Source organism: Equus caballus, chromosome 28 (genome assembly GCF_041296265.1).
Source record: "Equus caballus isolate H_3958 breed thoroughbred chromosome 28, TB-T2T, whole genome shotgun sequence".
Taxonomy (NCBI): Eukaryota; Metazoa; Chordata; class Mammalia; order Perissodactyla; family Equidae; genus Equus; species Equus caballus.
Genome location: NC_091711.1, coordinates 14,122,664 through 14,139,105, shown reverse-complemented (window position 1 = coordinate 14,139,105; position 16,442 = coordinate 14,122,664). Strand labels below are relative to the sequence as shown.

The following is a 16,442-nucleotide window of genomic DNA, read 5'->3' as shown; positions in this document are numbered from 1 at the left end:
GTATGCTTCTTTTGTTATTTCTAAGGAAGGAACTAAATGAATAAATCCTTTTTATTTCCCTGGCTTGCTTTTTTACATGCAAGAATGACTAATGGATATTGTTTCTGCTTTTTACATTTTCTCAAGTACTTTTCAAGCACTTTGAAATGTTTTTCTTTCCCTTAAGACTCTTTCCCTCAGCATAACAGAGCTGAAAAGAATTGCTCCAGGACACAGCCTATAATTTTGTCACTTCTGCAGTGATTGGGGAAAAAAAAAAAGAACCCAGAAAACTCAAGTGTATACTTACAGTGTTAGCCATGCCTGGCTGAGGAGGCCAAATTTTATGGTGCTGAAAGGGGAATACAGTCCATCTTCACAGAGATTAATTTTATTGTTTCATATACTTTTTGGCCACTTCTATTTTTGAAGTGTTATTGAGGTATAATTGATACACCAAAAAATGCACATATTTAATGTATACATTTTGATGAGTTTGGACATATGCATATACTCATGATGCCATCACCACAGAATCAAGGTACTAAACATATCACCTCCCAAAATGTGCTGTGTTCCTTCGTTTTTGTTTTTATTTTTACTTTTGTTTTTGTCATAACACTTAACCTGAGATCTATCCTCTCTTAAAAAATGATTAAAGAAAACAATTTAGATGCTACAAACCAACTTTATTTAACACTTCATGAAGGGAAGTCTATCTGGGAACTATGAAATGAGACAGAAGGCAAGAAGTGTTCCTAGGATAAAGAATAAAGAACAAGGAAGAGAAAAATAAAAAACACCTGATCAACTTGGGCCATATAGTCAATCTTGGGGTGAGAAGGCTCAGGCCTGGCTTGGCTTTGGGGCTTGGCTGACTGGAGATACTGCAATTCTGGTCAAGCGGGCGTTCACAAGGACATGAAAGTTAGCAAAGTTCCAGTTGGCACCCGGGCAGGAGTGCTCCACCATAGGCCTAGAAAGTTATTTCAACAGTCCTTAGCACGTATTTTAAAGTGCACAATACCTTATTGTTAACCCTAGGCACCATGTTGAAGAGCAGATCTCTAGAACGTTTTCATCTTGCATACTGAAACTTTGTACTCCTTGAACAACTCCCCAGTCCTCCCTTGCCCTGACCCCCTGAATACACCAGATCTCTTGTCTGATCTCGGAAGCAAAGCAGGGTCCAGGCCTGGTTAATACTTGGATCAGAAAGGTTAATTTTAATGTGACATTTTAAAAGATTCAAATATTTGTTGCTGGAAATATAGCACGTTTGCCTTATTAAAATACAACATTTCATTCTAAAACATCCAAAAATTTCTGATAGCAGATGAGCCACACTTGAATAAAGGGATGACAGAGAAATTAGTCCTATGTAGATTCACCTTTATTAATTTAATAATCAATATTTGATCAAAGCATTTTAATAGTTCTTAGTATACATAAAGTAACTAAAGTAGAAACTCTTATTCATGTCTTAACACATTTCATAAGAAATAAACATTTATTGAGACTTTTGAAGACAGAGACTCCTCATTCACAGCGCACTTGCTGCTCTGTAAACTGATGTGTAGGGACCCACTGGCTATTCAGTTTGCCGTGACTCTCTTCTCAGCATAACTCTCTCTCTCATTTTTGCTTTTCTTTTTTTTTGGAAGGAAAAAAAGGCGAAAAGGAGGGATAAATACTGCAGTCGTTGTCCTGCCCTTAGCTGAGGGCCAAGTCAAATTAGTGTATTTTGATACTTCTTACTTTAGAGCTAGGAGGCCCAGCGGGAGCGATGGCGGGAGTGAGAATGGGGAAGGAAGCCTCCGGTCTGTGCCAAGAAGTACTTTATGATAATCGATACCTTTATTAAGTCCTATTTGCTACTTTCATTCTGCGACACGTTAAAAGATGAACTGAGGCATATTAAATATTTTAAGAGTTTATTTGAGCAAAACACTATTTGAATCCAGCAGCGCCAAACCGGAAGTGATTAGGAGCTCTCCCGCCGGGAGCAGGGGAAAGACAGAGAAAGAAAGGAAATCATTTGATTGGGTGTAGTTTGAAGCCTGGTTGGCTGTTTGTGGCTGGTTGTCCCTAGCGTTTTGATTTTGTAGCCTTGAGGCATTGATAGGCTTAGAGTTTGCTTTGCTTCTGTAGGTCGCCATGGCATCAGAGCCCCCTCAGTCTGATGACCTCCTCCTTTAGTTAATTTAACAGACACCTCATTTATTTTTTGAATGGGATTCTGCTGTCTTCTCCAGGGAGGGGAGAAGTTGTTAGCAGTGGCATCTTCCTGGGTGATGGAGATTCTAATGTATTTTTTTTTCATGAAATTCAAAACTGTCAACTGAATTACTTCCAACGTTGAGCCCTCAACACTGAATTATTGCAATTATTTTACACTTGGGGTTGTACTTCTCAGTGTCATTTATTTACTTCAGTGAATATTTTCAACTCCTCCTCATTTACTTATCTGCTTATTTGTATTTTAAATAGAGGCTTGTTTTCTTGCAATGGTAAATATAATTTGTTCAGGAAGTATTTTCTTACTACTGAAACTTTTGGGAAACTGTTTAGGACTTGTTTTGCTTTTGTTCTCTGGGTTAATTCTTGTATGTTACCTCCTCAACAGCTTTCTTGGTGATTTTTATTCTTCTTCTTCCATCTTATGTCACTCTTAGCTGCTGACCTACTACAATATCAATCTTGTGCCTTAACAATGCCTACTAACTCCTCTGTCCAATTTAAGTTGTTTTGTATTTTCTGCAGCCATTTGTATACCTCTAATGAAGATGAGAGTATTTGATTTTATTATCACTTTAAATATTAAGGATCTATTTGAATAGTGGAAATAAATTAAAGAGTACTCAGTGTCAAAAAATGTAATGACTGAAATAACGATTAGATGAACAGATTAGTCTGACAGAAAGTTGTAATCTATAAAGGAATTACATATCAATAACTATATTAAAAATATAATGATTGTAGAAATTACTATTCTTGAAAATTAAAATTAATGTGGAAAATAGATATTATAAGTGTCTCCTGCAAAAACTAATCTACTCAAGCAACATTTGAAATATTATGACTAGTGCAACCCTTGTCTTAAACTTAAAACTAAAACTAGCAGTTCTGGGGCCAGCCCCATGGCGGAGTGGTTAAGTTTGTGCTCCTGGCTTTGTCAGCCTGGGTTCACAGAATCCCAGGCATGGACCTAGCACCATGCATCAAGCCATGCTGTGGGAGCATCCCACATAAAACAGAGGAAGATTGGCATAGATATTAGCTCAGCAACAATCTTCCTCATCAAAAAATAAAAAATAAAAATATAAAAATAATAGTTCTGCATGCCAGTTATTGTTTTAAGAATGGTCTTTAAAAATCTTCAATATTATTTTTTGAAAGACTTTTTTTTCACCATTAAAAACCAGGTAAGCTTGAATTCCATGGTCATACAAGGTATCCTTATGTTTTTAGGGATAAGCAAAATCGGTTCAGATGTAAAATTTAGACATAGCCAAAATTTGTGTATTGCATTTTCCATCTACGTATAACCAGAAACTTACTGATGATGTGCATTTAAATTCTGGCACCCAGTCCATTCGTCAAATGGGTATTGGAAAGGCTGGTCGGCCAAAGTGGAAGAGGTTGAAAATAAAGATGTGCAGTGTGTTCACATTCATTTACTAAGTATTTGTTGAGTGACTAGAGATAGTGCACTGGTAAAAATTCTGAACAACCACAAAGTGAACCAATGCCTCCTACCTCCAAGCTATTTGGTCATTCATTAGAATAAATGGATTTGTTCATTAAACCATTGATCAAATAACTATTTTTTTAACTTGAGGCAAATTTTCACAACGCAAAGCTCTGATTGTCATCTCAAAGCAATTCAATCATTCATTGGATCAGTTCAGTTTCACAAATTTTCAGTCTATCTGTGCTCATTGGAAAACACTGAAAATGAATGTGATTTGTGAGGTGATCAAACTGTGTTAGACTACATGCAGTTGCTTATACATTGGTTTTAATATGCTTCCACGATGCTTATCAATCTTATGTCCAAAAGCCAGAATTGGAAAGTGAAATAGCCATTGACTCAGTGTCTTTAATTCTGTTTGAATAAGTGTCTCAATCTTTATGGTTTCCCTGTTAACATATAACAACACAAATCCAAACTAATGTGGCTGGAGAGTTGCTTAAGCGTAAATTATAAATCCCTACTCTTCTAGTTCTTTCTTTGTCTTTTTCATGTTGCAACCTCAGTGTGATCTAAGCATGGAATTCAGCTAAATTAGAACGAATATCTGTGTAGAAGCAAATTATGTGTTGGTGTAGTGAGACTTTTGTAAGTCTCACTCTTGGAATTGTTAATTGAGTTTGGGGTAAAAATAGATGAAAAGAATCTTTGTTAATTAGATATGGGCACTGTCTGGAAGTTGTTGTTAAATACGTACAGGCAAATATGAATGTAAAAACATCAGAACAAAGATCCCTAGAGACAGCATGAGGGATTGACATGATTTATTTTAAAAAGTAGTAGGGAAATTTTCAAGGTGAATTGAAATGCCTGGGCCACATAAGAGTTATAAATGAAAATGATAAATAATATAGACAACATGATTTTTATTCCTAAGAATAACTGAAAACATCTTCTAACTGTGTCTAAACTGTTTTGTCAAATCAAGGCAGGTAAATTCCCCTGTTATCAGACCCCAGAACTGCAGTCCTGACTAAGAGAAATATTTGGATTGTGTATGCAGCAAATCATTCCATTAATTTTCAAAAGATACTATAGCATAAAGCTTAAAAAAAAACATAAGTTTTGAGGCTGGCCTAGTGTTGCAGTGGTTAAGTTGCGTACATTCCGCTTTGGTGGCCCAGGGTTCACTGGTTTGGATCCCAGGTGTGGACATGGCACTGCTAGGCAAGCCATGCTGCGGTAGACGTCCCACATAGAAAGTAGAGGAAGATGGGCACGGATGTTAGCTCAGGGCCAGTCTTCCTCAGCAAAAAGAGGAGGATTGGCAGCAGATGTTAGCTCAGGGCTAATCTTCCTCAAAAACGAAAAACAAAAAAACCCCATAAGTTTTGAAGATATCAGACTTGTATTGGAAACTTGCCTCTGTTGCACCTTTTTCTATATGACCTCAAGTATATTACTTATTTCCTCTGTGCTGATTTCCTCATTTGGAAGATAAAAAAATTACCCAATTTATAAGGTTATTGGGAGGATTAAGTGAGATAATATGTGTAAACTGCTTTGGAAATGTCCCATACATTAATATTTCCAAAAAGTTGAAGAAGAGAAAAACCAAGTGGAAATTAAATTAACTTGCATTGCTTTTCTTTGTCCACTTTAAAAATTCTGTTGGCAGAAAGTCCAGATGCTCTTGGAATTCCATTTTTTTGCCTAATGTCAATCCACTCTAAATCTAGAGCATAGAAACACAGCATGTACTTCAGTGCACCTGAATCATTTTTTCTATGCTGCAATATACTTGAAAATATATTTTAATATTTTAAGACAATGAAATTGCCTGTTTATATTTACATAATATCTCTTGTTGACTTTCATTAAGCTGCCCTTCCTCGATCCTATGCCTATCCCCCTTTATAGTTGCCTGTGCCTTCTTCTCTGTCTGCCTCCTCACACAAGACCTGTGGATATCCTACAAGGCTATGTCAGTACTTCTGGTTCTTTTCTTTCTTGCTTGCTCCAATGAGCTCTTCCATGCCCAAAGGTCATTTTTGACCTTGAATCATGAAATATGAATGTTGGGAAATACTTCATATTCATATAGTCTATGTGGATGACTCATTTTCTTCTCCATGTGTAACTTCTTGAGTGCTTTTCCTCCAATTTTTCCAACTCCCTCTAAGTCTTTCCCATTCATGTATTCTGCTGTCATTCAACATTCCATAAATATTTCTAGAGTGCCTCCTACTTGTCAGTGTCCTAAGAACTGGGAATACATAATCAATCAGATATAGTTTCTGGTCTCAAGACACTCAGTATCAAAATGGGCAGTGAGAAAACTAACAGACATTTGTGATAGAGTGTTAAGTTGTTTGACATAAGTTATTGGAGAATACTAAGGAACTATATAACTTAAATCCATGGAAGGAGGATGGTCCCAGAACCCATCCCAACGTGAGTGACATATAAGCCAAGACCTAAAAGATGACTAAGAGGCAGTCAAGACTGAGGAAGGGTGTGTAGGGAAATACTCCAGTCTACTTCCTGTGTTTCTCCTTCACTCTCACACTACTACCACACTCACAACACTTCTGAAACCAGATGTGTGTCAAACAATTCACTGCAAAACCAGTTGGGTGTCCTAAATGTAACTCAGTTCTGACACTATTTACTTGGAGATAGCATCAAAACCCACAGGTTCAGGACTCCACAAGTCTACCTGCCCCCCACTTCAGATGCCAATCTCAAGCCCATGTTGTCACCTGTTTCTGGCTGATTGGCTGCAAATCAGAGATTCCCACAACCACTTCCTTGGGTTCGATTAATTTGCTAGAGCAGCTCACAGAACTCAGGGAAACACTTAGTTAAGTTTACCAGTTTATTAAAGGACACAGTTATAAAGGACAGTTATAAAGCACCAGTTATAAAGGACACAGAAGAACAACCAGATGAAGAGTCCATAGGGTGGGGTCTGGGAGAGTCCCGAGCACAGGAGCTTCTGTCCCCATGGAGTTCAGGTGTGCCACTCTCCTGGTATGTGGATGTGTTCACCAGCCCAGAAACTTCTCGACTCTTGTACTTTTGGGATTTTTATGGAGGCTTCATCACATAGGCATGACCAATCATCAACTCCATTTCTAGCCTCTCTCCTCTCTGGAGAATGAGGGGTGGGGCTGAAAATTCCAAGCTTCTAATCATGGCTTGGTTCTTCTTGTGACAAACCCCCAGCCCAGAGACCACCCAGAGTCACCTCATTAGAACAAAAGAATGCTCCCAGTGCTCTTATTACTTAGGAATTAACAAGGGTTTTGCGAGCTCTGTGCCAGAAAATGAGGACAGAGACCAATATGCATACTTTCTATTATCTCACAAAGGACAATTCAAATGAATATAAAAACTCACAGTCAAGATGGCAGTTTGTGTGTGCGTGATGCAAGGCCTTCAGTAAGCCAAGGCATGAAGTACGAGTAGGAAGATAAAGTTGAAGAGGAGAATGGAGGTCTTTATTATTGACATTACATAATGAGTATTTAACATAGATCATATTTGATTAAGTACTTTACAGTACAAACACACTAAAAAGTAGTATTACTGTCCCTCATTTTATAGCAGAGGAATGTAAACTTGAGATTAAGTAACCTGTACAAGTTCATACAACCAGTAACACCTAGAAGGGCCAAGACTCATCTTAGTCCTTTTAAGACTATTTAAGGAATGCTATGCTCCTGGGAATCACCTCCCAAATAAACTACTTGTCCACAGTTACTTGTCTCAGGATTTTCCTTCAAGAAATCTCAAACTTGGAAAGAAAGGATAGTATAGATGTAAAGTTGATGAAAAGAAGCAAATTTGTATAACGTGCTTAGCACAGTTCTGACTCACTGTAAGAGCTCAATAAGTGATTTTTATGTTGTCTTACTGCTTCCTTCTTTTTTTTTCTGTTGCTTATTTACTAAAATGTAATCTTCTTGAGAGAAGGATTCTGTCTGCATTTTCCCAGCCGTGTCTAATACTTAGAATACTGATGAAGGAGTATTTGTCGAATAAATGATTAATATACCTTAAACACTTGAGAAGTCCCAAAGTTTCGGAATACAAAGATATTAGACTTTGTCATTTTCTCACGAATCACATTTCTCTTAAGAATCACCTGTTTCTGTGCATTTTTGGATACCATAAATTTCCAAGGCATTGACTTTCACTGATATTTTACCTGTCTTTTGAAGAGGACATTTTATATCACCCGAAGAACTCACAGAAACATTTCATGAATCTCAAACTTTTGGTTTCGATAATGATTTACATTTTCCTCACCCTGTGCCTGGAAAATTCTTCTCCCACATATTCACATTGCTTCCTCCCCCTTATCTTCAGGTCTATACTCAGAAATCACCTAATTCCTAATTACACTGCACCTCACAGCACCCCTCCTGTGCTTTAATTTTCCATTTACAATTAAAAATGTACTCTACTTATTTTTGTTTATAATTTCTCTCCCTCGACAAGAATGAAAGCTCCATTAGGGCAAGAATTTCATCCTTTTCTCCCCATTGTATTTCTGTAAAGCCTTGCACATCATCAATGCTCAATGAATATTTGTGAAATGAATGAATCTCTTCAGGCTGTCAAGGAAAACAGTTGTCCAAAGGCAGGGAGACAGGAGAGGGTCTGTTGGAAGACAGGATAGGACCTCACCGATTGTTTGGTAGAAAAAAAGAATGAGGGCAGGGGAATTTTCCAGACTGGAAGACTGGCCACCAAGACCATCAATAGTCCTCTGTGTGGAGTCAGAGCGTGTCAGAGACTAAGAGCCAGAAACAACCTGACACAGAAAAAGGCAAAAACAAAACTGAGGAGATTGACGTGGAAACATAGTGGGTTGGAGAGTGCCTAGAAGCAGTAGGTCAGGCTGTCAGAGGCTTAATGAGAAATAGGAAACACAAATAAGGATCAAGGCAGAGCCATAAGCCTGAGAGAAGCAGCATACAGAGGCCAGAGTTTTAGCTGAAGTACTTTAACTTTGTCTTCCGTCATTCTTCCGACTTCTTTCAGAATCTTTGCCATGGGAATCTTAACCGATAACACTGGAAACACAAAGAACTCGTTCTCTTTTATGCACCTTAAAAGTCTTCTCCATTGTCTCCTTGGTAAATTCTTAGTCATTCTCCAAAATCTCCACTTAGATATTGCGTGCACTGTTCCCTACTGTATTTGCAAGGTCAGAAAACAAATCCAAACAAGTTTGAGCACAAAGGGAAATTTGGGGCTCATATTACTGAAATGCTAGGGGTAGAGATGATTTAAGAATGGCTAGAATCAGGAGTAGAAGTGATTGATCGGGACTCCATCTCTTCTACCTGCTTTCTCCATGAGGCGGACCTGATGGCAAACGGCACCCTGATCATATCTGGCCAGCTTGCCTTCCACAGTAGAAAAAGAGAATCTTCCCCCAGACCTCTGCCAGAAACATCTCAAGGAATATTCTGATTGCCCAAGGTTGGATCACGTGCCCACCCATCAGCCATGAGCTCTGGCCCCCGGATTGACAGTCCCTCTAGGATTAGAGTAGGGAAGGAAAATTACCCAGTGAAATCGTAAGATGTTGTTATGAAAAGGAATATGAAGGGAGGCCGGGCATTTAGAAACAAATGCCAATAAACACTGGACAAATCATGGTTGATCAGTTAAAATGATTGTGGAACTTTCCTCTTGACCACAGTTCCTTGGGCCGTCAGTGGATTGATATGCCGAATATGAATGCAAAACTTTGCCTACATGTGAATCCCTCCAGGAAGGGTTCCCTACCTAATGATGGGCAAAGTATTCCAGGGTGGGAGGGTAGCAATACAGGGAAAGGAAATTCTTTCTCTCCCATACCCACCCATTGTTAACGGCCTCTGATGTAACAAAGCCCACATGCAAAGCTGTGAGGGACAATGTGACAGAGTAGAAAGTATAAAGATAAGGACTTTTATTTGATTCCTATTTAGTTCTTCTCATTAATGTCTCTTTATCTCAGTCTACTCATTTGCTAAATGGAGATTGTAACACCTATTTTGTAGATAAAAGTAGTTTAACACAGTGCTTGGCACATAGATGGTTTCCAGTACTTTCTTGCAGTTATGTAACAGCTGGGTGAGCAACAGAGACTACCCAGAAGTGATTCCTCCTACCCACCATGTCATCCTGTTGGTGGTAAGCCATGCCGTTTAGCAGTGAGGAATCAGGCCTACTTTACTATTCTAGACAGCTCACCCAGGCTCTCCCTTTGACAGCATTCCCTGTCAGTGAGAGCCCAGAGAATGTTTGGAGGACCTCAGCTGCTTTTCATTCTGCATGCTGTTGCAAGCTGGTTTTCAAGTCATCTCTTCCCTTAACATCTCAAGCCAGCTGGGAGAATTTCCTAAAGAGGCCTGTGCTAACTTCGCCCCAGTGATTTCTAGGTGACCTTCTCTGCTCCTTTGAACACATTGAAAGGAGGACCCAACCCCCAAAGCTGCATTCACTGGAGAGAACCTCTCACTTTCCCCAGTGTGAAAGGAAGAATCAAGCTTATTAACACCTCCATTTAAATCAGGTGCTGAAACTTTGCTTTCATAATTACCCAGGATGACTTGTTATTGGGCAAAAATAGAATAAAATCATATTAGAGTAATAAAGAATACAGAATATTATAGATCCTTTCTCCTGTATCAAAAATCTAATTTCAGGGCTTGATTTAAAAAAAAAAAGAGTTTTCATATTAGTGGTTGAAAATTACATCATTCCTGGAACTAATTGTGTATATACTTTGTGAAAAACTTGAAGTTTATAATTTTTTTTCTAGCATGGTGGCAGAATCACATTTGCATATGGGGTTTTCCGTGTGAATTTGGTGTTTTGACTTTTTTATTAATGGTATTAATTCATCCTTTTACTGATTCTTTCAGTAAACCTTTACGAATGGCCTGCTTTACTTTAGGCACTAGGACATGTTGAAAGTTAATCTGTAAGCTAAGAGCTAAATTTCATATTTAATTTTTTTTTAAAAAAGGTATCTCTTCACTTCTAAGTAGATTAAATAATGGAAGAAAGTGCAGAGACTTTTTCAATTTATTGTTACGTTTGTCTTAACATTTTTGTTAAATCATGGATGTTATCTTAGTGGAATGTCAGCATACAGTACTTGAATTTTAAAAATTCAGAATAAATTAACAATAATATTTCATTATGTATTGATGGTAATATAATATTATTGTTTTATGCAAGAGACAAGATGTTAAGAATGTAATATAAAAATTATATATCCAGGAGCTATCTCATTCTTGCTGTTCCTTTGATGTAATTCATTTCCATGTTAGCTACATGCGAGGAATGTCTCTGGAGTTTCCCAAATACCCTAAATCTTTATCATTTGTTATTTCCGAATAAATTAGGTTTACATTCTTTCTTTTTTCCTATCCATTAATTATTTAATTCAACACATTTTTATTGAATACCCTGCACATAGTAATATGATGTGTTGTTTCATAGGAAATTGTTGTTTTCAATAAGATATTCCTTTGAAAATTCTTTTCCCATGAGATATTATTAGGACTTCTGCTAGCTAAATAAACCAGCAAAGTGAGTAAGTAAGTAAAGGAATAGAATATTATATTTTAATGGATGAAATACACACAAAAATAAACAGGGATATATTGTAATAAGTGTTTGATGGCAAGGTCTGTTCTCTCTCAGGAGTGGGATTTCAGCTGAGTTTTGAAAGCTGGGATGTGTCAGCTGTGGTCTGAGCTGGGGAAGAATGTTTCAGACAGGAAGATCATCAAGTCTCTCAGTTCTGGGGGAGAAAGAGCCAGGTATATTTGAGAGACAGAAAGGAGGCCAGGGTGGCTAAAGGGATCATGTAGGATGTCACAGACTTTGTTAAGAAGTTTAAATTTATGCTAAATAAGTTGGGAAAAGATTAAAGTTCTTTAGAAAGCTGAGGAGTGACACAATATAACAAATTTAAAAGATGAATCTGGCTTCTTTGTGGATGATAGATAGTAGATGGGCAAGAATGGGAGTAAGAGAACCAACGATTTAGTGATTGCAGTATACAAGAGAGAAGAGCATTTCCATGATTGCTCTTCATTACATGGTGACATGCCTTTATGAAATGATATGTCATATTTTCAAATGCTGGAGGTCACATGTGAGATCACCTGCTCTCACACACACATGGTGATTCCTCTGGGCATTGAGGCAGCGGCAGGCAGCAGGACAAACGACCAACCTAGTGATGTCTTTTGTTTAGTTAATGATTATTCGTCTGTGTGACATATTGGTGTCATAATTTCACCATATAAGTTTAATATGATTCAGTATTTGCTGTGTACCAAACACTATGGGCATTAATTTCTGCTAGAACCAACACTGGCTCAATATCTGAGCCGATAATATAATAAAATTTGCCAAGAAATAAATAATTTATGGCATAAATGTAATGGAAAATATTTTCAAAATATGTATAAATAGCAAATACATTTTAAAACACCATTCAAAAAATGCTAGAATGCTATTTTCCACTCTGTATATTACTAAGAGCGTTTAAACTACAACTATCTGAAAATCTTTCTTAATTGAACTTGTCATATCTGTAAAATTGAGCTGAAAATTTATAAGAATTAATTGCCCTCTGAGAATTTTTTTTGTAAATTAACTATATTTGGACTAGTGGTGCTAAAAGACTGACCATCAAAATACTGATGAGACCAATTTAATTCTAAGTGCTCATGATAGAGCCATAAAATTGCTTAAGTCTAGTTTATGTATTTGCTTGTTTTAAAATCACAGGTGCTGGCCCCATGGCCTAGTGGTTAAGATCAGTACACTCTGCTTCAGTGGCCTGGGTTCAGGGTTTCAGATCCTGGGCTTGGACCTACACCACTCATCAGCCATGCTGTGGTGATGACCTACATATAAAATAGAAGAAGACTGGCACAGATGTTAGCTCAGAGCTAATCTTCCTAAGCAAAAAAAAAAAAAAAAAAAAAAAATTGCAGACTGCTACCTCTTTGGGTAAATGATGTACAATTAGACTTCAGTCTTCATTCTTTTCATTTAGTTTCCTTTGTACTTTAAAAATACAGACCAATGCAAATTTTATCACATTTCATGAATTAATTTTAAATGTAATCTCTGAATTAATAAGACATGGATCATACCATTAATTTAGATACATTTCCAACTAGATAGACAAATTTTCCAACGAGAAAATATTTTCTTCAGTAAATTTCACATTCCTATAAAACTTATAAACATTACTCAAAATGCTAACCTAAATTTTAAAAATGTTTGTTGAATAATATGAATTAGATCTAATGTTTACTTTCTGGTTATTTGTATTCATTAGTTTTTAACCATATTTGAGTAAGTTCTATTATGTTTTACTTTACGCTCTATTTTAGATTTTAAAAGCATAGTGCTTTTCTCTTGCAGATTGTTGCCTTGCGCGAACAAAATGTTCATATACAAAGAAAAATGGCATCAAGCGAGGGATCCACAGAGTCAGAGCATCTTGAAGGGATGGAACCTGGCCAGAAAGTCCATGAAAAGGTATGACACACACAACATGCTCCTACATGGACATGTTGATTTGCTGTATCACTTGAGAGGAATATCAAATATGAAATCCATGTAGTAAACATTCTTTACAATTTTTTGATTTGTTGGTCAAAGGTTCATAATGGCTTCCCTTTTCATTTATTGTTCTTTTGTAATTCGATTTTCTTAAAAATAATATATAAGTGCATGTGTTCATGCATATATATATTTGAATTTCTCATTACTTGCTAACTTGATTCTTTTAAAAATAATTCAATTATATGTAATTGAATATATACAATTAAATATATCTATATGGATATGTCAATAATATATATCCAGCACTTTTTAAAGTACAATAATAATAACTTTGAATTTTAAGTGGTATTATGTACAGCTGGTGACTTTTCCTTTGTGTTTGGGAAGGCCCCAGCAGTAGTCCTGTTAATGAGAAATGACATAAAACAATATCTGAAGTCATGGGGCTTTTACCACTTTTTTAGGAGAGTGATTCTCCTTTAGGGGGGCTTTCCCATGCCAAGGAAACCCACAGCCTGTTTGGCCCTTTTCTATGCTGAACCCTTTGTTTCCAGCAGCAGCAGCAGGTCTGTTCCTGGTAGGTCTGGAATCAGGTAGAGATTACGTAGGCATTTGCACATCTTGTGTATGACGCTTAGAAAATCTCCTGGATATTTGCCTTTAACAAATTATGTCTTTGGATGATTGAGTTCCTTAATCATCAAGAACACATGACTCAGGTAGGTAACTTGGTGTCGTTGTGAATGTCAAGAGGTTTTAAAACATAGAGATTAAGAAGCAAGTGACTGGACCACAAGACAAATATCACTAGACTTCTTACCACTGAAACAAATGAAGGGGCTTCTTACATTTCCTCCTTCAAGTATAAAAGCAGAGGAAGCCAAGGATACCAGGCTAATTTCCTGAGACTGTCAACAATTCTGGCGGTTGAGAAGCAAACAGCTCTTATTTAAGGCTTCACCATTTTAGACTTTATCCATGTGTTTCCCAGAAATCTTAAGCTAAGTATTAAAAAATAAACTACATTCTGACAGCTAGATTCCATGAGCTGCATTTCAGATCTCAATAAAATTATTTCCCAGGGCCGGCCCCTCGGCATAGTGACTAAGTCCAGCATGCTCTGCTTCAGCGACCCAGGTTCACAGGTTCAGATCCCCGACATGGACCTACACCACTCATCAGCCATGCTATGGTGATGACCCACATACAAAGTAGAGGAAGATTGGCACAGATATTAGCTCAGGGCTAATCTTCCTCTGGAAAAAACAAAACTATTTCTCTTTCGTTCAGATAAATAAACTGACATTAATTCAGTAAATAAATCATCTTTATAATAAGGTATTTTCACACAAAACTCAGTTTAGGAAACTAACGTAATTTTCTATTACTGTTTCATTTTAATTATAGCATTAGTAATATAGTGCCATACCTTTCCTCAGAGGATTGTAGAATCACACTGATTTAGCTAAGAAAATGAACTTTATGGTCATCTAGTCTTTTTCTTAGAAGTCTACAAAATACTGTTTTCCATAACAGTACTGTATTTATGTATAATCCAGACTGGAATTAAAGAAATATGCCTTTCAAAGGCATAAAGAACTTGAGATCTTGTTGATTCTCTGATGCTTAAAGCATTCTTCTGGTTCTTCTGGAGAGGGGACGTTACTCATACATGCATTGTTTTCAAACATTGTTTCTTCAAGATATAACCCCTAAGTATTCAGGGGTCTAAGTGTTGTAGAATATAAGACAATTCATGTCAGATTAAATTTCAGAAACTGGTCACAGAATTAGGATTAGGATCTATGTAACTGATGTATATGTATGTGTGTATGTATAATTGTCTCTATTGGACTCCACAGATAGAAGGTGTATACATGGAGGATACTGAGTAGTTAGTGACCTGAAGTACTTGTCTTTAACTTTCTTTGCCTTCTGGTTCTTGGTGAAAGCATTTAAGCCAGTATAGAAGAGAAATTCTGTGCCATTGCTAACTCACTCGCTCTTCATTATGTATGTAACTAACGATTTTTCAACATTGTAGTTTTTTTTTTTTAATTTCCCAGAATTATAGGAAGAGTGATTTTCACATGCTTTGGAATAATGGTATAGCATTATTGTTTAAAATATCATGCCCATATCCTCCAATGTGAACCTAAAATATATATAAAACATATATCACATATATGTTTATTTTAAATTTAAAAACAAATAAACTGTTTCACTTTATATTATTCCTGAGATTATTCGAGAAAGTACTCCAGAACTTTTATTTATATGACATTTCTTACCTGCCATTTCTCTTTTTTTCTGTGGTCAGAACATTTAAGATCTACTCTGTTAGCACATTTCAAGTATACAACACAGTATTGTTAGCTATAATCACCACGCTGTACATTAGATCCCCAGAACTTACTTATCTTCTAATGGCTGACATTTCTTGATAAAATATGACATAATAGCCTAATTATTATTTTTATCATTCTCATCTAAGTGCTTCTTAATTACACACATGTAACATTATAAAGCATCTTTTCTTTTCAAAATTATCCCCTATACCATGATTATTTAAAGCATATCAATAACATTGAATAACAACGTCATAGGATTGTAACTTAAATCCTAACACTTCACTTTTTTTATTGAGAACTGTTTGAAAGGTATATCCAAACAAAGAAAAAGAGAATATTATTTTTGGGAGGGTCTCTGTAATGAAGGTTATCAGTGTAGGATGACTATAGTATTAGTGTGTAAATTATAAGGTGGTTTTTGGTGGGAAAAACACAAAACTATTGTTAGATACTATGGAACTGTCAGAAAGTGACTTGTAAATCCTAGTCACAAGGATTACCCTTTGTTTAGGGCAGTAAAGTTATTTAAATTATATAGTCAGGGTGGGTTATTAGCCAACAGGAGATGTTTGATGTTAGCGGCTTGAGAACTCTGTTGACAAAGTAGTTGATAAAAATAGTCTCATAAAAACACACTCTGAAATATGCCTTATTACTCATAGAAAAGTTGTGTAATTACTATCAACATTTTAAAAACAAAAAATGAAAAGAAAAAAATAAGCTTAACTGAAACAAGTTTAAATGTTTCTTTATGCCATAAATTTAATCAATTGTTCTAGAAGAATGTAAATATTCACAAGATAATAAAAATTTTC

General features: G+C 36.4%; 1 protein-coding gene across 50 annotated transcripts in view; it reads left to right on the top strand.

The window, feature by feature from the left end:
* The window catches only part of PPFIA2 (PTPRF interacting protein alpha 2), a 451,986-nt gene that overhangs the window by 302,839 nt on the left and 132,705 nt on the right, over positions 1-16,442 (top strand). For all 50 annotated transcript variants that reach the window (XM_070253915.1, XM_070253923.1, XM_070253918.1 and 47 more), the window contains one exon: positions 13,133-13,249. In XM_070253915.1, coding sequence (XP_070110016.1) covers positions 13,133-13,249 — 117 coding nt within the window. The remainder of the gene's footprint in view (positions 1-13,132; positions 13,250-16,442) is intronic.